Here is a 19,416-nt window from a genome sequence, read left to right as displayed (position 1 = left end):
GGCCCAGGCTGGCCGGCTCCGGGACCGGGAACAGGAGCCCCCAGCCGTGCCCCCAGTGAAAATACATAGCAGCACGCACATACCCCCACCGCTTGGAACGGCTGCTCTGCAAACCGCCTCTGTTCTCTGCAGGGTGACACCCCAGTTGGGTGAACCCCCCAGTGACCCACCCAGTTCCCCACAGCCTGGCACTGCTTCAGGGCTTCCCCAGGGGCTGGGGATAGAAGCCAGGAGTCCTGGCTCCCTGACCCCTTCCCCCAACTAACCCCCCAGCGTGGCACTGGGAGCGGGGCCCAGAATGGGGGAAGGGTGGGAGTTTGGATCGGAACCAGAGCAGGAAATTCAGCACATTGTTGGGTTCGAGCTGCCTCCAGATCCCACCAGCCCATCCCCCCATGCCATGCCTGTCTAACCCCCCCGCCCATCCGTCTGTCCATCCTCACCCCCTGCTCTGACTCCCCTTCCTTCCATCCATCTGTCCTCATCCCCACGCCTGTCCGACACCCCTTTCTGTCCATCTGTCCGTCCTCAGCACCCCCCCGTCCAACCCCACACACCTTTCCTTCTGTCCATCCATGCTCACTCCCCACATGCACTGTTCTTCCCACACACCCTTCTTCCTTCCGTCTCTCCGTCCGTCCAGCACCATACACTCCCTTGGGAGGGGGTGTGTCCACCCGCACTGGGCAAGCGGGGGTTAACCACAGAGGCCCTGCCCCTGCCTGGGCATGCTAAAGGTGGCAGGTGTGGATAAAAGGGAGCGGGTGGTGGAGGACAGGGTATGCACTCTCCGGTCCTGGAGAGGTGACCTCCAGACGTGAGTCTCCCCAACTAGGCTCCAGGGCACTGCCCAACTCCGCAGACGCCAAGCCACTGACTGGGGAGGACGCAGGGGTAGGAAGTGATCCAGGGGCTAGACTGGGAGCCGAGACCTGAATCCTGACCCGGGAGATTGCCAGCTCCATGGGGCGGGGACCCAGTGGGAGCAGGGTGGGCCCAGGTTCTCGTGTCCCGTGCTGGCATGTGGTCATTGCTGCCAGAGACCCTGATTGTGTTTGTCTGGCCCAGCTGAGAGCCCTGGTGATGGGGTGTATGCACCACCACACTCTCCCACATTTCGCCGTCCATCCCCCGGCTCCCAGCTGTACCCCGATCCCGACCTGTCCCTCCCTGCCTTGCCTGGCACCGTGTGCAGGGAAGGGGGTCCCGAGAGAAGCCGTCACTCTGATCTCTGAGCTAGGCTACTGAGAGCCTGTGGGACTCCCTGCCACAGGACATGGCTGAGCAGGGGCTGGGGTCTCGGAACAGTCGCTGGTGGGGGGCCCCCTCTGCCTGTCAGTTTCCACGGGAACCCCATATCTCACCCACCCTTTCCCCGCACAGATCCCCGATCCCGGAGCCAAGATGACGAGCTGCGGCCTCCTGACCCGCTTCAACAAGCCGGGTGAGTCAGGGCTGTGGGGATGGTGCTGGAAGGGGGAGGGTGGCCCCATGGGGGTTTGTGGGGGGTCCGTGGCTGAGGTGGCCCCACCCCGTGTGCACGTGGGGATCACAGGGCCTGTGGCTGACATCCCCCTTCCCTGGCGCCCATGGGGGGGATCCCCTGGCTGACATCCCCCTCCCTCCCAGTGCCCCTGCGCAGCAGCTCGGTGACGGTGCTGATCCAAGGCTTCGTGGCTGACGTGGGCTGTGAGCTGCTCTACAGGAACGAGGAGCCATGGCCCGTGGAGGCCGTGTTCATATTCCCCGTGGACACTGAGGCGGCCGTCTACGCCTTCCAGGCCCGCCTGGGGGGCACCTGCATCCAGGCCCAGCTCCGCGAGAAGAAACAGGTACCAGGGGGCAGGGACCCTGTGGGGGAGAGATGGTACCAGGGGGGCAAGGCTGGGGGGAGCTCAGGGTGACCCCGTCTCTCCCGGCAGGCATGGGAGCTGTACGGGGCCGTGCTGGCCATGGGGGCAGGGGTGGGATGTCGAGGGTCTCGGGGGATCTCAGGGTGACCCTGTCTCTCCCGGCAGGCATGGGAGCTGTATGGGGCCGTGCTGGCCGTGGGGGCAGGGGTGGGATGTCGAGGGTCTCGGGGGATCTCAGGGTGATCCCGTCTCTCCCGGCAGGCATGGGAGCTGTACGGGGCCATGCTAGCCGTGGGGGCAGGGGTGGGATGTCGAGGGTCTCGGGGGATCTCAGGGTGACCCTGTCTCTCTGGCAGGCATGGGAGCTGTATGGGGATGTGCTGGCTGGGGGACAGGGGGTTGTTGGGGGCAGCGGGATCTCGGGGTGACCCTGTCTCTCCGACAGGCTCAGGAGCTGTACGGGGATACGCTGGCCGCGGGCCAGAGCTCATTCCTGCTGCAGCAGGAGGGGGCCGGGGGTGACGTGTTCAGCTGCTCCCTGGGGAACCTGCCCCCCGGAGAGGAGGCAGCGTTGACCCTGCGCTACGTCTGTGAGCTGCCGCTGGAGCCCGATGGAGCCGCCCGCTACGTGCTGCCGGCCGTGCTGCGTCCCCGCTACACGCCCCACGGTGAGTCGCACAGATTCCCCTGCGCCCCCCATGCACCCCACAATTAGACCCATGGCCACTTCACAGATCCTGCTGCACCCCCAGGGTACAATCTGGATTGCTGAATTGCTGTTCCCCCTTAATCCTCCAGCCCAGGGAGTCTTTTACACGGCTTTGCTGTGTGAACGCCCGGCCCCTCCAGGCTCTGCTCACACGCAGCCACCAGTGTGCAAACACACCCCCAGCTGAGTTGCATGAAGCTCTCCCCGCCACGCCGGAACCACACCCAGGGCAACATCCGCAAATTCTCCAGCCCCAGCCTCGCACCCCAGAGACGTGCGTCTTGTGCTGTCCAGTCCGGTCACTGCGCAGCACGAGTTCATCGATTAGTTTGTCAGGCCGTCCCAGGGTAATGATCCTTCACCAGCCCTGCTGGGCTCAGTGACATTCCCCAGACACTCCAGTCCAACGCCCTGGTTTAGATCAAACACTAACGCCAGTTTAATAGCTAGAGAAGGAAGGGTTGTAAGTGATCCCAAGTTATGGGGCACAAAGGTCGGAACTGGTTACATAAGAAATAAAAGTTAAATGTGTATTCTCCATCCTGAACCCTTACCATGTTAAGAAAGGTTTGAAGCAGCTGCCAGTTCTGAGTGCACAGGCTGGACTCCCTTCCCAGCCTGGCACTGAGCTCCTCAGGTCGGTCTGTCAAGCTTTCAGGAAAGAAGAAAGAGGGAGGAGAGGTGCCCAAGGCCCAGTTTTCCCCCTTTTTATATCCTGACGCTTCTTACTGGAAAAGTCCTGGCTGGGCTATGTGGCTAGGCAGCTCCAGGGCATAGGTGAGCGAGCAATTGTCCTTCAGGTGGGCCGTAAATCTCTCCTTTACAGCTCCCCACTGGCAAATGGCCGGGGATGGTTGCATAGCACCTGGCTGGATGTTGGTCACCCAGCCTCTGAGGTGCTTGTCTGTGGACATTTCTCAGTTTTACAAGGCGGTGCAGTTACAAACATAGACCAGAATCTCATAACGCCGGGCGCACACCTTTTAACAGGACCGTACTATTCAGCAGACTTGTTCCAGATTTGTCATCCTCTCGTACAAGGGTCGGCCATGCTAGTGCAGACGGTCACGGCTTCCCACTTCAGAAACCGTCGGCGAGTCAGTCACCCCAAGGCAGGGTGCGTTAAGGCCCATTTGAGTTTAGACAGCATAATTCCCAAGTGTGTTTCTGATGTTCCACAACTTTGCACAAGCATATGTGGTTATCTCCTTTAACGCTTTAGGGACCAGTCTAGCAATCTCATGAGTTAGCATATGTCTTTCCTGGCTGGTTGGAAAACACCATTTTCTGTTCTTGCATCACTGATATCACTTCTGTTGCTTCAACTGGTGTTATCTCCAGGTGGATATTACTTACATTCTGGAAAGTATTACCTTGGCATTTGGCCATCCAATCAATGAGGTGCTGTGCCTCAGTTTCCCTTTCTACACAGCAGATCATGTTTGCCATGGCTTCTCCGCCGTGATGGGTTTTAAGTCTGCTTGCATGCATTACCTGTGAAACAGCATTACCGTGAGGCTTCTTGAAATAATCTTTGTTCTTGTTTGCCACGTCCATCATTTCCAAGCACTGTGCCTATTGGAGCTTTTAACGGGGTTAAACATTAACACCAAGTTTCTCCTTGTAAAAGGGCGTTTGCACATATCGCTGTCACATCACGCCTTTTGTTTATGCAGTCTGTCCCTGAGGTGGGTTTGCGTCATACTCATTGTGTCATTTAACTCTTTAACCAAACCTTTGCCCTCAATTAGTTTCTGGCTCTTTCTTCACCTTAGGGTTCCCTTCGGTATCCGCTCTTAATCCAGCCCTGTCTGTGGGGCTGGGGTGTCTCAGAGGCTGGTGAGGCAGCGATGCAGGGGGCTCCCCCACATGGGCAGGCCCCCACTGGAGCTGTGTCCCAACCCCATGGCGATGCATCTGTAAGAAGGCCACCCTCCCCCTTGGGGTTACCGTGTTCCCCTCGCCTGCAGAGCCGTCCTTCCCCAGCCCCCTTTTCTGTAACTAGTACTATTCTCTCAGCTGCTTCCTTGGTGCTGTCCCTCGGGAGGGAAACCACCCCCACCCTATCAGCCAGGTTGTTGCATCTTCACTGACCCCTTTTCCCCAAGCCGAGTTTACATCCTGTTTTAAAGAGAGACCATCACTTTCCAGAAGTCTTTCCAGACTGGTCACCTGGAGAATACAACCGGCCATCTACTCTAGGGTCTGGAGTGGGAGCCTGTCTGTCACCACCCCCCCATGTCCCCAAGGAGCTGGCTGTGAGACCGCTTTCCTCAGCTGCACGGTCCACCCTCTGACTCTGTTGCTGGAGTGGACAGGGGCTGAGTCTGCATTTCCCCCATAAGCAACCAGTGTGAGGGCAGCCGTGTGCTAACAACACTACTTCCCCACAAGGCTGGCCAGGCACAGCCAGCTGCTTACAGGGGCTGTCCATTTTCTACAAAAATCCTCTCTCCATTTTCCTTTCCTGGGACCCCCTCTAAGATCCCTTCCCTGGTGCCCTCTAGAGCTAGATTTATGGTTCGCTCAGCTGCGAAACTCTGCCAGTCGCCACCTGGAACAGTGTCCTCTGTTATAGGCTCTCCCTACTGCTCCCTGGGATCAGAGGACATGTTGCCTTCTGCTGTGGTACAGAAGCTGGTCTCAACCCCTCCCATGTCTGGAAGCACGCTGCTCCCCCCTGCTGCAGAGCAGAGAGCCTTCCTCTGTTTCCGTTAGCAGTCTCTGGGGCTTTCCCATTTCCCGCTGCGGTTCCAGCACAGTATTCCTTCCTGTGGCAGCAGCTTGCCACACGAACAACCTCAGCTGTGCAGAAAACATCATTCCCCACAAGCAGGTCGACAGGGATATCGTCCACTGTTCCCACCTTCAATTCACTTTCGGAGCCACCAGATTCTGTGTGCACCTTGGCTAAAGGCCCAGGAGTCCTGACTCCTCCAACTGGTAAAATCTCTTCCATTTGACCTGGCCACATGTCACCTTCTTGCATGACAATCTGTTTAGCCACAGTCATCTGTGCACCTGTATCTTCCCATCCCAGTGTTCCCTGTTACTAATTCTAAGTCTCAGTATGTCCCGTCTGGCTCTGCAGAGCCAAATCCCACAAAACCAATGTGGTACGCTTCAGGCTCCTCAGGGGTTTCTGTGCTGAGCACAGTGGTACTAACACGGGCTGCCCGGGGCTGTCTGTCCCTGCGCGCAGAGCAATGGGTTCTCCGGGAGCAGTGGAATTACCATGGCAGGTGCTCCTCTGTTTTTACAGGAGGTTTGGGGAGGAGATTAGAAGAATGGTTTTGGGGGAGGTGGGTGCCCAGCCTCCCAGTCCCCCTCCTTTTTCCCAGAGATAAAATGGGATCCCCCCTTTGCCCCAGCTTTAAACCTCTTTTTCTGTGACTTGTTAGACATCTGAGAGTGCTCAAAGATGTCATCCAAAGTGACCGTTTCTGTCACAGACGCTGCTTCGCATCGTTAGCCCAGAGACTCCGGAAACATCCTTGGCCAATGAGATCTAGCAGTTGTCCAAAATCTGCCCCACCTTCACCCTGTAAACGTACTCCCGATTACTCACACCAGCATTCCTTTGAAGACCTCTACATTTTGTCCTACACACCTCAGGAGTAAATTGAAACTCTTTCAAAACAGTGTCCATAAACATAGACTATGCCAAAGCATCCAGAAAAATGGCATTGCATTGGGTACAGCCCAGGCTTTACCAGGCAGTTCTGCACGGAGTGTGAGGATTCCCTTGCCCTCTGGAATCCCATGGGCACCACCCAGCTTTTCAGCAGTGGTGAAATATTCCTCCATACAGTCTGTTTCTATGTATACAGGCCCACAGCTGGTCCCAGTCCGAAACATTTGGAGTTAAAGGAAGCTGCTGGTGACACTGGGATTTCCTTCTGTTGGTCTAATGTTTCCAGCTGGGGTTTTCCCTCTTTGCCTCGCAGCTCCAAGCTTTCTGATGTGCTGCTATGTCCGGGGCCGCAGTTATTTCTTGCTCCTTCGACACGGGCTGGTGAGCCTCAACCTTCAGCTCCAAGGTTCACTGGTATTCTTTCTCCTTTCCTGCTACCCGCAGTTTGCACAGCGCTAACTTTGCAACTGCATCATGCTGGCTCATTTTTCTACCTTTCTGTGTCTATTTCCCTTTCCCGAAATAAGCGAAGAGAAAATAAAAAAACTGGAACCTGTTCACACTTGAGCCCACTTAAAATCATCGCCTGTGTGCTCCAAGTGCAGACTTCACTCAGCAACAAGCTGTGCATCTAACCCTGCTCGCACTGTGCCACTGTGGCATTCCTGGATTGCTGAATCGCTGTTCCCCCTTAATCCTCCAGCCCAGGGAGTCTTTTACACGGCTTTGCTGTGTGAACGCCCGGCCCCTCCAGGCTCTGCTCACACGCAGCCACCAGTGTGCAAACACACCCCCAGCTGAGTTGCATGAAGCTCTCCCCGCCACACCGGAACCACACCCAGGGCAACATCCGCAAATTCTCCAGCCCCAGCCTCGCACCCCAGAGACGTGCGTCTTGTGCTGTCCAGTCCGGTCACTGCGCAGCACGAGTTCATCGATTAGTTTGTCAGGCCGTCCCAGGGTAACGATCCTTCACCAGCCCTGCTGGGCTCAGTGACATTCCCCAGACACTCCAGTCCAACGCCCTGGTTTAGATCAAACACTAACGCGAGTTTAATAGCTAGAGAAGGAAGGGTTGTAAGTGATCCCAAGTTATGGGGTACAAAGGTCGGAACTGGTTACATAAGAAATAAAAGTTAAATGTGCGTTCTCCGTCCTGAACCCTTACCATGTTAAGAAAGGTTTGAAGCAGGCAGTTTTTCTCACCCTACAGCAGTGGTTCTCAAACATTTGTACTGGTGACCCCTTTCAAATAGCAAGCCTCTGAGTGCGACCCTCCCTTATAAATTAAAAACACCTTTTTATATATTTAACACCATTATAAATGCTGGATATAAAGCGGGGTTTGGGGTGGAGGCTGACAGCTCACAAGCCTCTATGTAATCTCCTCGCGACCCCCTGAGGAGTCCCGACCCCCAGTTAGAGAACCCCTGCCCTACAGGATGCTGCAGGCAGCTGCCAGTTCTGAGTGCACAGGCTGGACTCCCTTCCCAGCCTGGCACCAAGCTCCCCAGTTCAATGTCTGCTGAGTGTTCACATTGCCGTCAGGAACGAAGTGGGAGGAGAGGTGCCTGGGGGCTGGTTTCCCCCCTTTTTATATTCTGGCGCTTCTTACTGGAAAAGTCCTGGCCGGGCTACATGGCTAGGCAGCTCCAGGGCATACGTGAGCTGCCAACTGTCCTTCGGGTGAGTTGTAAATCTCTTGTTTATAGCTTCCCCCGCTGGCTAATGTAGCACCCTGTACATCTAGCCCCCCATAACCCTGCTATGCACCCCACAGTGAAACACATAGCCCTGCATAACTCCTTGCCTCCCATAGTCCTCCACACCCCCAGCTGCATGCCCCATGGTGAGACCCATAACCTCCCCATCCCTGCTTTACCCTACATGGTGACACCCATGACCCCCTGAACCTCCACTATGCACCCCATGGTGAGTGACCCCACAGCCTGTAATCCAATGAGACACCATAGCCCCTGCTACATACCCTCCAGGGAAAGACCCACATGGATCCTCATAACCCCTTAACACTCCATAGGTCACTGCTATGTCCCCCACGGTAAGTGCCCCGCAATCCCTATCCCAGAATATGTGACTCCCCTGGGCCCTCCCCCAATATCCCACATCTCCCCATACCCACCAATATCCCATGACCCCCCCTCCTCCCCCACTCTCCCAGCCCCCGGCTCTCACCCCGTGTCTCTCTGCAGGGTGGGACAGAGCGGATGCCACCCAGGCGGTCCCGCGGGTGCCCCAGGGGGCGCTGCCCTACACCCTGAGTCTGAGCGCCACACTGCAGTCGCCCCACGGCATCGACCGTGTGCTCTCCAACTGCTCCCTCACCCCCCTGAGCTACACGGCCGGGAACCGGACCAGCGCCCAGGTAAGGGCTTGCCCAGATGCATGGGTCCTGACCAGCCCTGCTGGGAGGGGCAGTGGGGGGCAGCTCTGAGTGAGGGGGTGATGGGGGGCTCTCAGCTGAGGGGTGGATGCCAGGGGACAGGGCTGGGGGGGATTTGGGGCGAGGCTGGGTGGGGCAGGTCCCAGGGGACCATCTGGGTATGGGTCCTGTGGGGACATATACAGCTGTGGGAGCTCTGGGGTGGGGCAGGGGGTGTGTCCCAGAAGGTGTGGGGGAGGGATGAGCGACACAAACGGATCCGGGGAATTCCCCGAGTTCTCTGGGGAAAATCTTGAGGGGCTGAGACCAGCCCATGGGGTGAAATCCTGGGCGTTGGATGTGCCCTGGTCCCCTTCACTTTCTGGGAGTTTCCCTCTCCTTCATTTTCAGTAGAATAAAATGTGGGGTGGGAAAATGTCACCCTCATATTGGAAAGATTTAGCACCCCCAAAAATTCAGAGTTTTGTAGTGTTTTCCCCAGGTGTTTTTCCCTCTCTCCCTCCTACCTAACCCAGGGGGCCCAGCCCAAGTTCCCAGGGGGGGTGCAGCTCATGTTCCCAGGTCACCCCCTCCCCTCTGGCTCCATGGAGGGGCACTGAGCCAGGAGCGAGAGCCAGCGAGATCCTGCCCCCCAGGAACTGAAGGGAGGGGACTGTGTGTCTGTCACCCCCCCAGGTGTCACTAGCCCAGGACCCACCGTGGGACCGGGACGTGGAGCTGCTGGTGTATTATGCGGAGCCGCACAAACCCAGCGTGGTGCTGGAGGCCAGGTTGCCTGAAGCAGAGCCAGGTGGGGGTGGGGGTGGGGGTCCCACACCCTGCTTCCCCTGGGTGGGGAGGGACTGTGGGGTGGGGATTAGGGGTGGGCGTTGAAGGAGCTCGGGATAGAGTGTGTGAAGGGGATTGGGGACAGGATCAGGCTGGCCCCATCTCCCTACAGACTCCCTGATGGGCAACCCGGCCGTGATGGTGACCCTGCTGCCCAGCCTGCCCGAGGCGGTGCCGGGCCAGAGCCCAGCCGGAGAGTTCATCTTCCTGCTGGACCGCTCCGGCAGCATGGAGTGCCCCATGGACGGCCAAGACCGCTCCCCCCAGCGCATCGACAGCGCCAAGGTACGGCCAGTACTTTCTCAGGGAATTCTGTACCAAAAAATTAAAATTCTGCACACAATGTTTTAAAATTCTGCAACAATCTGCATTTTTTGTCAAAATAACAGAATATAATTATGCCAGTTTCAATTATTTTGGTAATTTATTTCAAAATATCTATCAGAAAGTATGTCTGTAACAATACAGACAACAAAAAGATTTTGGTAAAATTTTTTTTTGACAAATATATTCCTTACTGGGCATATTAACACAGAACTTTGAGTAATTCATTTAAACTACAATACAGAACCTTATTTCCTGCCACCCTCAGAAGCAGTGCAAACGGTTGGGGGAGTCAGGGGTAACAGAGGATCTGAGGGAGAGGGAAGGAGCCTGGAGCGAATCGGGAGGGTTGTTGGGTGTGGATGGGAGAAGTATGGAACAGGTGTTTTGGGGGTAGTGGCAAATTGTTAGGGAGTTGGGGAGCCTCCCCCATGTAGATCCTGGCCGACCCCAAGCCTCTCCCATTCAGTCAGCCACATCTGCCCCTGTTCCTCCACACACACACCCATCCCCATGTGTTCCTGCATCTCCTCTACCCTCGTTCCCATGTGGCCTTGCACCCCCACTCCCATTCAGCTCCTGGCTCAATGGTGTCACCCCACTAGATCCTGAGCCTGTGCCCCAGTCTGTCCCACCCAGCAGCCCCATGTGCCCCACTCTGTCTGTTGTAACCTGGCTCTGCTAGCAGGTTGCTGTGATGAAGTTCTTCTCCTGGGTGAATTCTGAAGCACCAGGCACGCACCGAAATTTTTTTCCCCACAGAAAATACATTCTGCCCCAGAAGTGCTGCAGTTACGCTGTTTGCCCACAACAGCCGACTGTGTTCATGCTGCTGGCTGTTCTGGCACCACTGTGGCCTTTGGTGGGTGAAAGGCGGAACTGCAGAACTTCTCAGGCAGAAATGTATTTTCTGCAGGAAATAAATTCTGCAGGACACATTAGTTCTGCGCTTGCGCAGTGGTGCAGAATTCCATCAGGCGTAAGCCTGGCAGGAGGCCATGCTAGAAGGGTCCCATGGGGCAGAGCCCAGGGGAGCAGCCCAGGCTGGCTGGGCCCAGAGGGCCTGAGCTGGGAGAAGAGCAGCCTAGGCTGGCTGGGCCCATGAGGCAGAGCCGTGCAGGGGAGCAGCCTAGGCTGGCTGGACCCGTGGGGCAGAACAGGGTGGGAGCAGGGGGCAGAGCCGGGGGGGGGAGAAACCCAGGCTGGCTGGGCCCAGGGGGCAGAGCTGGGGGAGGGAGGGGGCAGCTCAGGCTGGCTGGACATGGGGGGTGACTCCGTCCATCTCTCTCCATCCCCAGGAGACCCTGGTCCTGCTGTTGAAGAGTTTGCCCCTGGGCTGTTATTTCAACATCTATGGCTTTGGATCTCATTTTGAGTCCTTCTACCCGTGAGTCAAAGGGGCAGGGCAGGGCAGGAAAGGGGCTGGTTGGGTTAGGGGGCAGGGCTGGCTGGGAACAGGGCTGGCTAGGGTCAGGGTCAGGGTGTCTGTGGGCTGGGGGCAGGGCTGGCAGGGACAGGTCTGGTGGGAGACAGGGCTAGCTGGGATTGGGGTGTCCCTGGCTGCGGGCAGTGCAGGCTGGGGTTGGGGTGTCTGTGGGCTGGGGCCAGGGCTGGTCAGGACAGGTCTGGTGGGGGGCAGGCCTGGCTGGGGTTGGGGTGTCCCTGGGTTGGGAGCAGGGCAGGCTGGGGTAGGGGTGTCTCTGGCTCCAGCTGTCCCGGCCCCTGACCGCTCAGCGCCCCCCACAGGCAGAGTGTGGGATACACCCAACAGACCATGGCCGAGTCCCTGCAGCGCGTCCAGCAGCTCCAGGCCGACCTGGGGGGCACCGAGATCTTGGAGCCTCTACGAGCCATTTACCGCAGCCCCTGCCGGGATGGGCACCCACGCCAGGTACTGGGGGCAGTAGCAAGGTGTCCCAGGGGCTCAGAGAGGGGGATTCTGGGGGCCTCTCAGAAGGGAATGGGGCCGGGGAGGATAAACTCAGAGACTTTCATACCAGAAAGAACCATCCTGATCATCTCATCTGGCCCCTGGCCCCCCACAAGACAGCCCCTGGCCCCCCACAAGAAAGCCACAATCCCTGGGGCTGAGTCACCAACACCCCCAAACCCTGAGTTACAAAAGTCAGGTCCCAGAGCCCCCCTAGTTATTCCAGTTCAAACCAGCAAGTGCCCCTGCTTCCGAGGGAGATGAACCCCCCAGAATCTCTGCCCATCTGACACTGGGGAAAATCTCTTCCCCACCCCACACATGGGGGGTCAGCGAGCTCTGAGCATGGGGGCAAGACCCCCCAGCCAGCCCCTGGGAAGGATTCTCTACCCCTCAGCTTGCTTGAGGAGGCTGTTCCTGAATTTCCCAGTGGGGAGACCCTCAGAGAGGGGCAAGGTGCTCTGGAGGCAGCTGACAGGGAGCAATGGGGGTTGCTTGGAGAGGGGCTGGGAGGCAGCTGATGGGGGCTTTGGGGGTGGCTCAGAGTAGGACTGGGGCCAACCAGGGGCCGGTGTCCCTGGGGTGTGAGCAGGGCATGGCAGGCAGAAGCCGGTCAGGGTACCTCTGTGGGGCGGGGGGCAGCCCTGGGTGCTGTGCTCAGCTCTGGGGGGCGTCCTGCAGCCGGGGAGCAGGGAGGCACGTGGTGGGGGTCAGAAGCATCCAAGAAAGGTGTCCACAGCAGTCAGGCAGGTTAGTGTCTCCAGGGGCTGATGAAAAGGTGACAGGTGGAGGGTTGGGGGTCACAGTTAGAGACAGGGCAGAAGGTCGGGGTCCCTGTCTGTCAGGCTCCCCAGGGGAGATGTCTAGGAGGAGAGGAAGGGGGGCTGAAGGGGTCTTAAGGGGCTGGGGGTCTCTGGGAGGGGGGTCAGTGGGGAAGATTCGCTGGGGGCTGCCCCCATTCCCAGCGGGAGAGGGGTCTCCGAGGAAATTTGGGGTCCCTGGCTCTGACAGCATCTCTCCCCTGCCAGCTCTTTGTGTTCACGGACGGGGAGGTGACGAACACCCAGGACATCATTGCCGAGGTGCAGCGTCACCAGGGGGCCCACAGGTAACCGGAGCACCTGCCCCCCCAGTGCCCTCCCAACCCTGCCCCCCCAGTCCTGACCCCCAACCGTGATCCCCAGCCTCCTTCCATGGGGACCCCTGCCCCTATCATCTCCCCAACTCTGCTTTCCTGCCCTGCCAGTATGGGGAGACCCCCCCAGCCCATTCCCTTCAGCCCTACTGGCCCCTCTCCAACTGCACTGCCCCCACCCCAGCACTGGCTGGGCCCCCCAGCTCTGCCGCTCTCTCTCCTATCTCTGCCCCCCTGCAGATGCTTCTCCTTCGGTATCGGGGCCGGAGCCTCCACAGCTCTGGTCAAAGGCATTGCCCGGGCAGCAGGGGGCAGCGCCGAGTTCATCACGGGCCAGGACCGCATGCAGCCCAAGGTGAGAACCCAGAAGTCCAGGCTCCCCCGGCTCTAACACAGCAGACCCCACCCCCTCCCAGAGCTGGGAGAGAACCCAGGAGTCCGGACTCCGAGCCCCCGTGCTCTAACTCACTAGCCCCAACTCCCCTTCCAGACCGGGGATAGGACCCAGGCGTCCTGGCCCCACCCTGGTATATCGGTCTCTCCCCCAGGCACTGCAGTCTCTGAAGCGGGCCCTGCAGCCGGCCGTGACCGGGATCTCGCTGAGCTGGGATCTTCCCCCTGGGATGGAGGCGGAGTTGCTGGGCCGGGGCCCTGAGGTGATCTTCCCTGGGCAGCGGTGCCTCATCTACGCCCAGCTCCGCGGGCAGCCCCAGGTGAGAGAGCAAGGCCCTTGCCCGGGGCGCCCCCAGGGCTTGGGATCAGTGATTGGTTCGGGAACACCCCCCAACCCCTGGGCGATAACTCTAACCCCTGACAATGGCCATTGAGCTGGAGATCTCTGCGCTACCCCACCCCATTGATCTCAAACAGGGATGTTGACCCTGGCCCCTAATGATGGTCATTTGGCTGACTAGGCAGCCCAACAACTGGTGTTCATCAGGTGTATTTACCCTCTTTGTTCTGTAACCTGGGTCTGGGGGTTCCTGGGCATCTTCTCCCCCCTCACACTGCCCCTCTGACCCCCTTTCTCTGCCTGCAGCCCCCAGACACTGCCGTGGGGTGCGTTACCCTGCAGTACCGCGTCCAGGACCAGACCTACAAGGAGATGCTGCAGTTCCCCCTGCAGCCACAAGATGGAGACAGGTGACAGCAACACTCCCCCGGCCCCTATCCCCCACTAGGCAGCTGGCTCCTGCCCCCCGCCGCCACCCCATTTTCCCACCCCCAACAGGACAGAGATGGGATGGGACCTGCCCCAGGCCACAGAGGCACGTAGGAGTCCTGGCTCCCAGTCCCCTTCATAGAATTATAGACCATCAGGGTTGGAAGGGACCTCAGGAGGTCACCTAGTCCAACCCCCTGCTCAAAGCAGGGCCAACCCCAACAAAATCATCCCAGCCAGGGCTTTGTCAAGCCTGACCTTAAAAACTTCTAAGGAAGGAGATTCCACCACCTCCCTAGGCAACGCATTCCAGTGTTTCACCACCCTCCTAGTGAAAAAGTTTTTCCTAATATCCAACCTAAACCTCCCCCACTGCAATTTGAGACCATTACTCCTTGTTCTGTCATCCGCTACCACTGAGAATAGTCTAGATCCATCCTCTTTGGAACCCCCTCTCAGGTAGTTGAAAGCAGCTATCAAATCCCCCCTCATTCTTCTCTTCTGCAGACTCAACAATCCCAGTTCCCTCAGCCTCTCCTCATAAGTCATGTGTTCCAGACCCCTAATCATTTTTGTTACCCTCCGCTGGACGCTTTTCAATTTTTCCACATCCTTGCAGTGTGGGGCCCAAAACTGGACACAGTACTCCAGATGAGGCCTCACCCAGTGCCGAATAGAGGGGAACGATCACGTCCCTCGATCTGCTGGCAATGCAGATCACTAGGTCCCACTCCCCTCCTATAGCCAGAGATAGAACCCAGGAGTCCTGGCACCCAACCCCCCCAACACACTCCATCCCACTAGCCCCTGCTCCCCACGGTGCGGCTGGAACGCAGTCGTCCAGGGCTCACCCCGTGACTCTCTGTCCCCGGCACAGGCTGCCCGTTCACCGGCTGGCAGCCAAATGGCTGCTGCTGGAGCTGGAGGGGGCCATGGACACCGGGTCGGAGGGGGACCAGCACCGGGCACTGGCGACCAGCCTGAGCTCGGGGGTCGTCTGCTCCGTCACGGCCTACGTGGGGGTGGACACAGAGTGGAGGCAGCCAGTGCAGGGGCCGCTGGTGAGACGGGACATCCCGCTGGCAGGTAACCCTGGAGGGGTCAGGGTTCCCGGCACCGGGTGCGGGGCGGGTTGGGGGGGAAGTTCAGGTGGGTGGGGGAACCTGGCACTGTGGGGGGGCGGGGACAGGGAATTCCAGCACAGGGGGATCCCAGTGCAAGAGGGGGATCTGGAAGCATGGAGGGGCATCATGTTTCTGGGCGAATGTCCCTTTGCCCCTCTCCCTGCCCCAGCTCCCAAGGGGCTGTGCCACCCCCTCCCTGCCCCACAGAGTCCTGCCCTCATCCATGGGGTGCAGCACCCACCCCTGCATCCCCTGGGGCTGGAGGAAGGATCCTTCCTGGGGGGAAGCTGTGGGGGAGAGGCTGGATCTGGGGGGTCACAGTCCGGCGGGGGAGGGACTCAGAGGTAGCTGGGGGGAGAAGAGGATGGGGCTGGGTGCGGGGAGGGGGTCCCAGCTGGCGGGCAGGGAGGAGGGGTCCCAGCAGTGCGTTGGCTCTGGGTGCCGGGGGGTGGGCGGGTTCTTCCCTCCCTTAGCTTCTCTCTGTCTGTCTCCATGTCCGTCTGTCTGCCCCCCCCAGACTTCAAGGCTGCGGCCAGGATACCGTACACGCAGTGTCTCTCGCTGATGGCACGTAGATCCCACAGGCCCGTGCCCAGATGCGCCTCCCATGAGTGCAGCGTCCTGATGCCTGCTTCCGCCCTCGAGGCCAGAGAGGACCACCCCTCCATGGAACTGTTCAAGAACGAATGTATGGCACGCACCGGCAGGAGCAGCCCCCGCACATGTGCTCCCCAAACCCAGAACTGTCCGCCTCCTCCCCCACCCATAGCTGAACCAGGAAAGCCCCCAGTGAAAGGGCAACTGCGGAAAGTCCTGGGAACACGCCTCGCCCGGTGCCGCGGCAAGCCAGGTGAGGGGGGCAGGGGCTGGGAGTCAGGGCGCCGGGAGGGCGGCAAACGCCAGGATGATGCTTCCTCGGGGCCGAGACAGACGTGCCCTGACGGTCACGGAGCTGGGCAAGTGTTTAACAGCGACATCCGATCCGAAGGAACTTCCTGGGCAAAACACCGGTGTGACGCTGCGGGAGGGGGAGTCCACAGCTGGGTTTTTTAAGTGTTGTGATGCAAATTATCTTGCAACAAAATGAAAAAAGATAAGGAAACTCCCAGGCACAAAACTCTGTGAAGCTGGAATTTGGGGTGTGAGTTTGTATCAATGAGCTAAAGTTCTTTGGAGGGGGCAAACCGGATGGGCGGCATGCGTGGGGGAGAATCAACCTGGACAGGCCATGTCACTCTTCTGTAACCATGTCCCAGCCCCATCTCCCCACGTCTCTCCCTAGAGCGGGCACCAGAGGAGTCTCCCCTGCTGAGGCTGGTGTCTCTGCAGAATGCTGACGGCTCGTGGGACCTGGACCCCCAGCTGGCCGCCGCTCTGGGGGTAAGCGAGACCGATGCCAGGGGGAGGATGCCCAGTCAGGTGAGTGTGGGAGGTGAGGGACAGGGGAGAGATGGGGGGCAGGTGCCATGAGTTGAGCCTGTTCTCTGCTCCTAGATGAGACAGGGTGACCCAGACTGAGGGGGTGGGTCTGAGGACAACTGGATCAAATGACTCTTGAACCTGGAGCCCAGTCAGCGAGACGGACCCAGAATGGGGGTCTGGGACCCCACTTACAGGGGGTCGGAGCATTGGATCAAGAGGCCCCAGAGCTGGGGGAGGCATGGGGGGCCCCAGGCCAGGCCCACTCTGAGGCTGTCTCCCTACCCCTGGGCATGGCACTGGGCATCTGGGTAGGGGGTCCATGGTGCTACAGCAGGGGGGCTGGGAACCCTCTGATTCTGGGGAGCGGGCGGGAGCACTGGATTGGGGGGTCCCCAGGGTGAGGGCATGGGGGGCAGTGCTGGGAGGCAGGGGGTCCCCAGGGTGGGGGGATGGGGGCAGCGTTCCCCAGGCTGGGTGCTGTCTCAGGCTGTCTCTTCCCCCTCCCCCCCAAGGACATGCCTCCCGGCATCTGGGCCACGGTGCTGGCCGTCGTCTGGCTGCACGGCCGGGCCGCGGGGCAACGCGACGAGTGGGAGCTGCTGGAGGCCAAGGCTGTGGGTTGGGTGCGGGGCCAAGCAGGTGAGAGGGGAGTGGGGGGTCAGGAGCAGGGCCCAGGGTCTCGACTGGAAAGATTCTGCCTCATGGGAACCCCACAGCCCAGCCTTCCCCCAAGATCCCCTGCCCCAAGGGCTCACAGCCCCAACCCTGCCTCACAGGGCCCCCATCCCTGAGAGCCCTGCCCCCCAGGTTCTACAGCCCAGCCCCCAAAAGCCCAGCCCCAACCTCTGCCTCTGGGCCCCCCAGTCTGGCCCCTCCAGAGCCCTCCAGTCCCATGACAGTCTCCCAGCTTCCTGCTCGCTGTCACAATCCTGGCTCCCTCCCTGGGCCCCCATGCACCCCTCCAGGTCCCTGACCCTCATGCCAGTCCCCCATTCTGTGAGCTCTCTGCCCTTTGCCCCGACCCTCCCTGTTGCCCAGGCTGGTGTCTCCCCCTTGACCCCTCTCTTGTTTCAGGGCCCCGGCTGAGTGAGTGCCTGGAAGCTGCCAACGCCCTGCTGGGCTTAAACATCGGCCCTGCCGTCTTCGAGCTCTGAGCTCCCCCTGCCCCGGGATCCCTGAACCCGCCCCCCAAGCTACCCTGGGCCTCCGACCTGGAGCTTAGAGGCCAGCAGGGGCCACTGGGTGCAGCCCCACCTGGCCAGCCTGTGCCTAGCCCAGAGCTAACCCCCAACTGGGATGCCACCGCTACCACCAATTCGGATGCATCTGCCTCCTGCTAGCTGAAGAGGAGAACTAAGCTCCACCCCACGCTGGCTGGAGCCTTTATTTTTATTTAGCATCGAGTTAGTGATGTTCTCTTACACCACCGTGGGTTCGCCTCTGGTGGCCAGTTACAAGCCCAATGGAGGGAAAGTCTCCTCTGCTACTTGGTTCAGATTTAGAGCTTCTACGTACATCGCGGTCGCTTTTTCGCAGCATCACCTGTCGGCACGTCTTTCTCCTGATCTTGTGACATAAGAGTCGCTCTTTGGTCATTTACTTATGTCAAGCATTTCTTACGCCTAGGGCGTCGTCTGGCGAAGCTGGGAGATCACATCTCACTGCTGCGGACAGTGGGTTTCAGCCCTGCTTTACTTAGATATCTCATGTCCGCTTATCCCTTCTAAATCCCAATCGGTCCCCTGTGTCTCCAACTGTACAGCCTGTCATGAAGTGTGAGGGAGTCCGGGCCCTGCACCCCTCTTCCTGGGATTCACTGGGACTCTCAGCCAGCCAGTAAAACAGAAGGTTTATTGGACAATAGAAACACAGTCTAAAACAGAGCTGATGGGCACAACCAGGACCCCTCAGTCAAGTCCTTCTGGGGGCAGGAAGCTTAGACCCCATCCCTGGGGTTCCCTGCGTTCCACCACCCAGCACCAAACTGAAACTCTCTCCAGCCCCTCCTCCTCTGGGCTTTGTCCCTTTCCCCGGCCAGGAGGTCTCCTGATTCCTTTGTTCTCCAACCCTTTAGCTCTCACCTTGCAGGCGGGAAGGGCCAGGCCATCAGTGGCCAGGAAACAGGGTGTCGGCCATTCTCGGTGTCCAGACCCCTGCACACACCTGCCCTCTAGGGCTCTGCAATGATCATACACCCTTATCCCACTACCTAGATACTTAAGAACTGCATAGGGGAAACTGAGGCACCCCCACACTATTCAGAGAAAACATTAAGAACAGTCCCGCTTCATCACACAGCCTACCTCTGATCATGATACAGATCTGAGTTCATCATAACATCACCCGCTGCAGCACTGACCCCACGGCTCCGTATCCCCCACGCCGCTCCCAGCCACTGTGGGGGCAACACCACCATCGTTTGTTTTTTCCAAATGACCGAGGGGTCCCTGTATAGCCCCACTGAGGCAGTCACGTCTCGGTGCCAAGCGAGGGGCCCCTGTATAACTAGCCCCCCCATCTCCCTTCCCCTCCGAGGCAGCCGCTTCTCAGAGCTGGGCAAACAGTTCCTATGTAACCAGACCTCATGCCCCACCCCAGAGGTGGCCTCATCTCAGCACTGGGTGAGGCGTCCCTGTATAACCTGCAACACCCGCCCCAGGCAGCCGCGTCTCCCCTCGCGGCCTCACTGACCCTGCCCTGGGTTTCAGTTTTCTGATGCTAAATGGGGAGGAATTTCTCTGCCAGTCTCTGGCCGCCAGCTGGCCCCATTGAATCAATTTTCAGGTCCGTTCTGTGCCAGAACTAGGCTCTGATCCAGCCCCAGGGTGGGGCCTGGCAGACTGGGGGGAGGATGCGGCACAGGGCCTGTGCCCTCTAGGGGGTGCCAGCTCCCA

General features: G+C 59.2%; 1 protein-coding gene across 5 annotated transcripts; it reads left to right on the top strand.

Moving 5' to 3' along the window:
• The first annotated feature begins 563 nt into the window (after positions 1-563).
• LOC144273865 (von Willebrand factor A domain-containing protein 5A-like) lies at positions 564-18,995 on the top strand. 5 transcript variants are annotated; one of them, XM_077832560.1, is made up of 17 exons: positions 564-1,444; positions 1,630-1,832; positions 2,299-2,521; positions 8,407-8,579; positions 9,273-9,387; positions 9,538-9,710; positions 11,048-11,136; positions 11,496-11,640; positions 12,708-12,787; positions 13,055-13,169; positions 13,363-13,527; positions 13,854-13,957; positions 14,854-15,062; positions 15,618-15,950; positions 16,383-16,519; positions 17,035-17,161; positions 17,597-18,995. In XM_077832560.1, the coding sequence occupies exons 1-17, from the start codon at positions 1,405-1,407 to the stop codon at positions 17,674-17,676; spliced, it is 2,511 nt and encodes an 836-aa protein (XP_077688686.1). In that variant the 5' UTR covers positions 564-1,404; the 3' UTR covers positions 17,677-18,995. The 5 variants fall into 5 exon arrangements, with proteins under 5 accessions (XP_077688686.1, XP_077688691.1, XP_077688688.1 ...); XM_077832562.1 differs by lacking the exons at positions 564-1,444; positions 1,630-1,832; positions 2,299-2,521; positions 9,273-9,387 and having other exon boundaries at positions 8,506-8,579; XM_077832563.1 differs by lacking the exons at positions 564-1,444; positions 1,630-1,832; positions 2,299-2,521; positions 8,407-8,579; positions 9,273-9,387 and having other exon boundaries at positions 9,482-9,710.
• The last annotated feature ends 421 nt before the right edge of the window (positions 18,996-19,416 follow it).

The sequence above is a fragment of the Eretmochelys imbricata genome, chromosome 13, assembly GCF_965152235.1.
Source record: "Eretmochelys imbricata isolate rEreImb1 chromosome 13, rEreImb1.hap1, whole genome shotgun sequence".
Lineage (NCBI taxonomy): Eukaryota > Metazoa > Chordata > Testudines > Cheloniidae > Eretmochelys > Eretmochelys imbricata.
The sequence above is the reverse complement of the archived record's forward strand: the minus strand, read 5'-3'. Positions and strand labels throughout refer to the sequence as shown.

Bases quoted from the DNA above. Each gene is read 5' to 3' on its own strand.
- LOC144273865 (XM_077832560.1), top strand. From the start codon at position 1,405: ATGACGAGCTGCGGCCTCCTGACCCGCTTCAACAAGCCGG. The intron at 11,137-11,495 runs GTGAGTCAAAGG...CGCCCCCCACAG, and splicing joins CATTTTGAGTCCTTCTACCC to GCAGAGTGTGGGATACACCC. The intron at 12,788-13,054 runs GTAACCGGAGCA...GCCCCCCTGCAG, and splicing joins CGTCACCAGGGGGCCCACAG to ATGCTTCTCCTTCGGTATCG.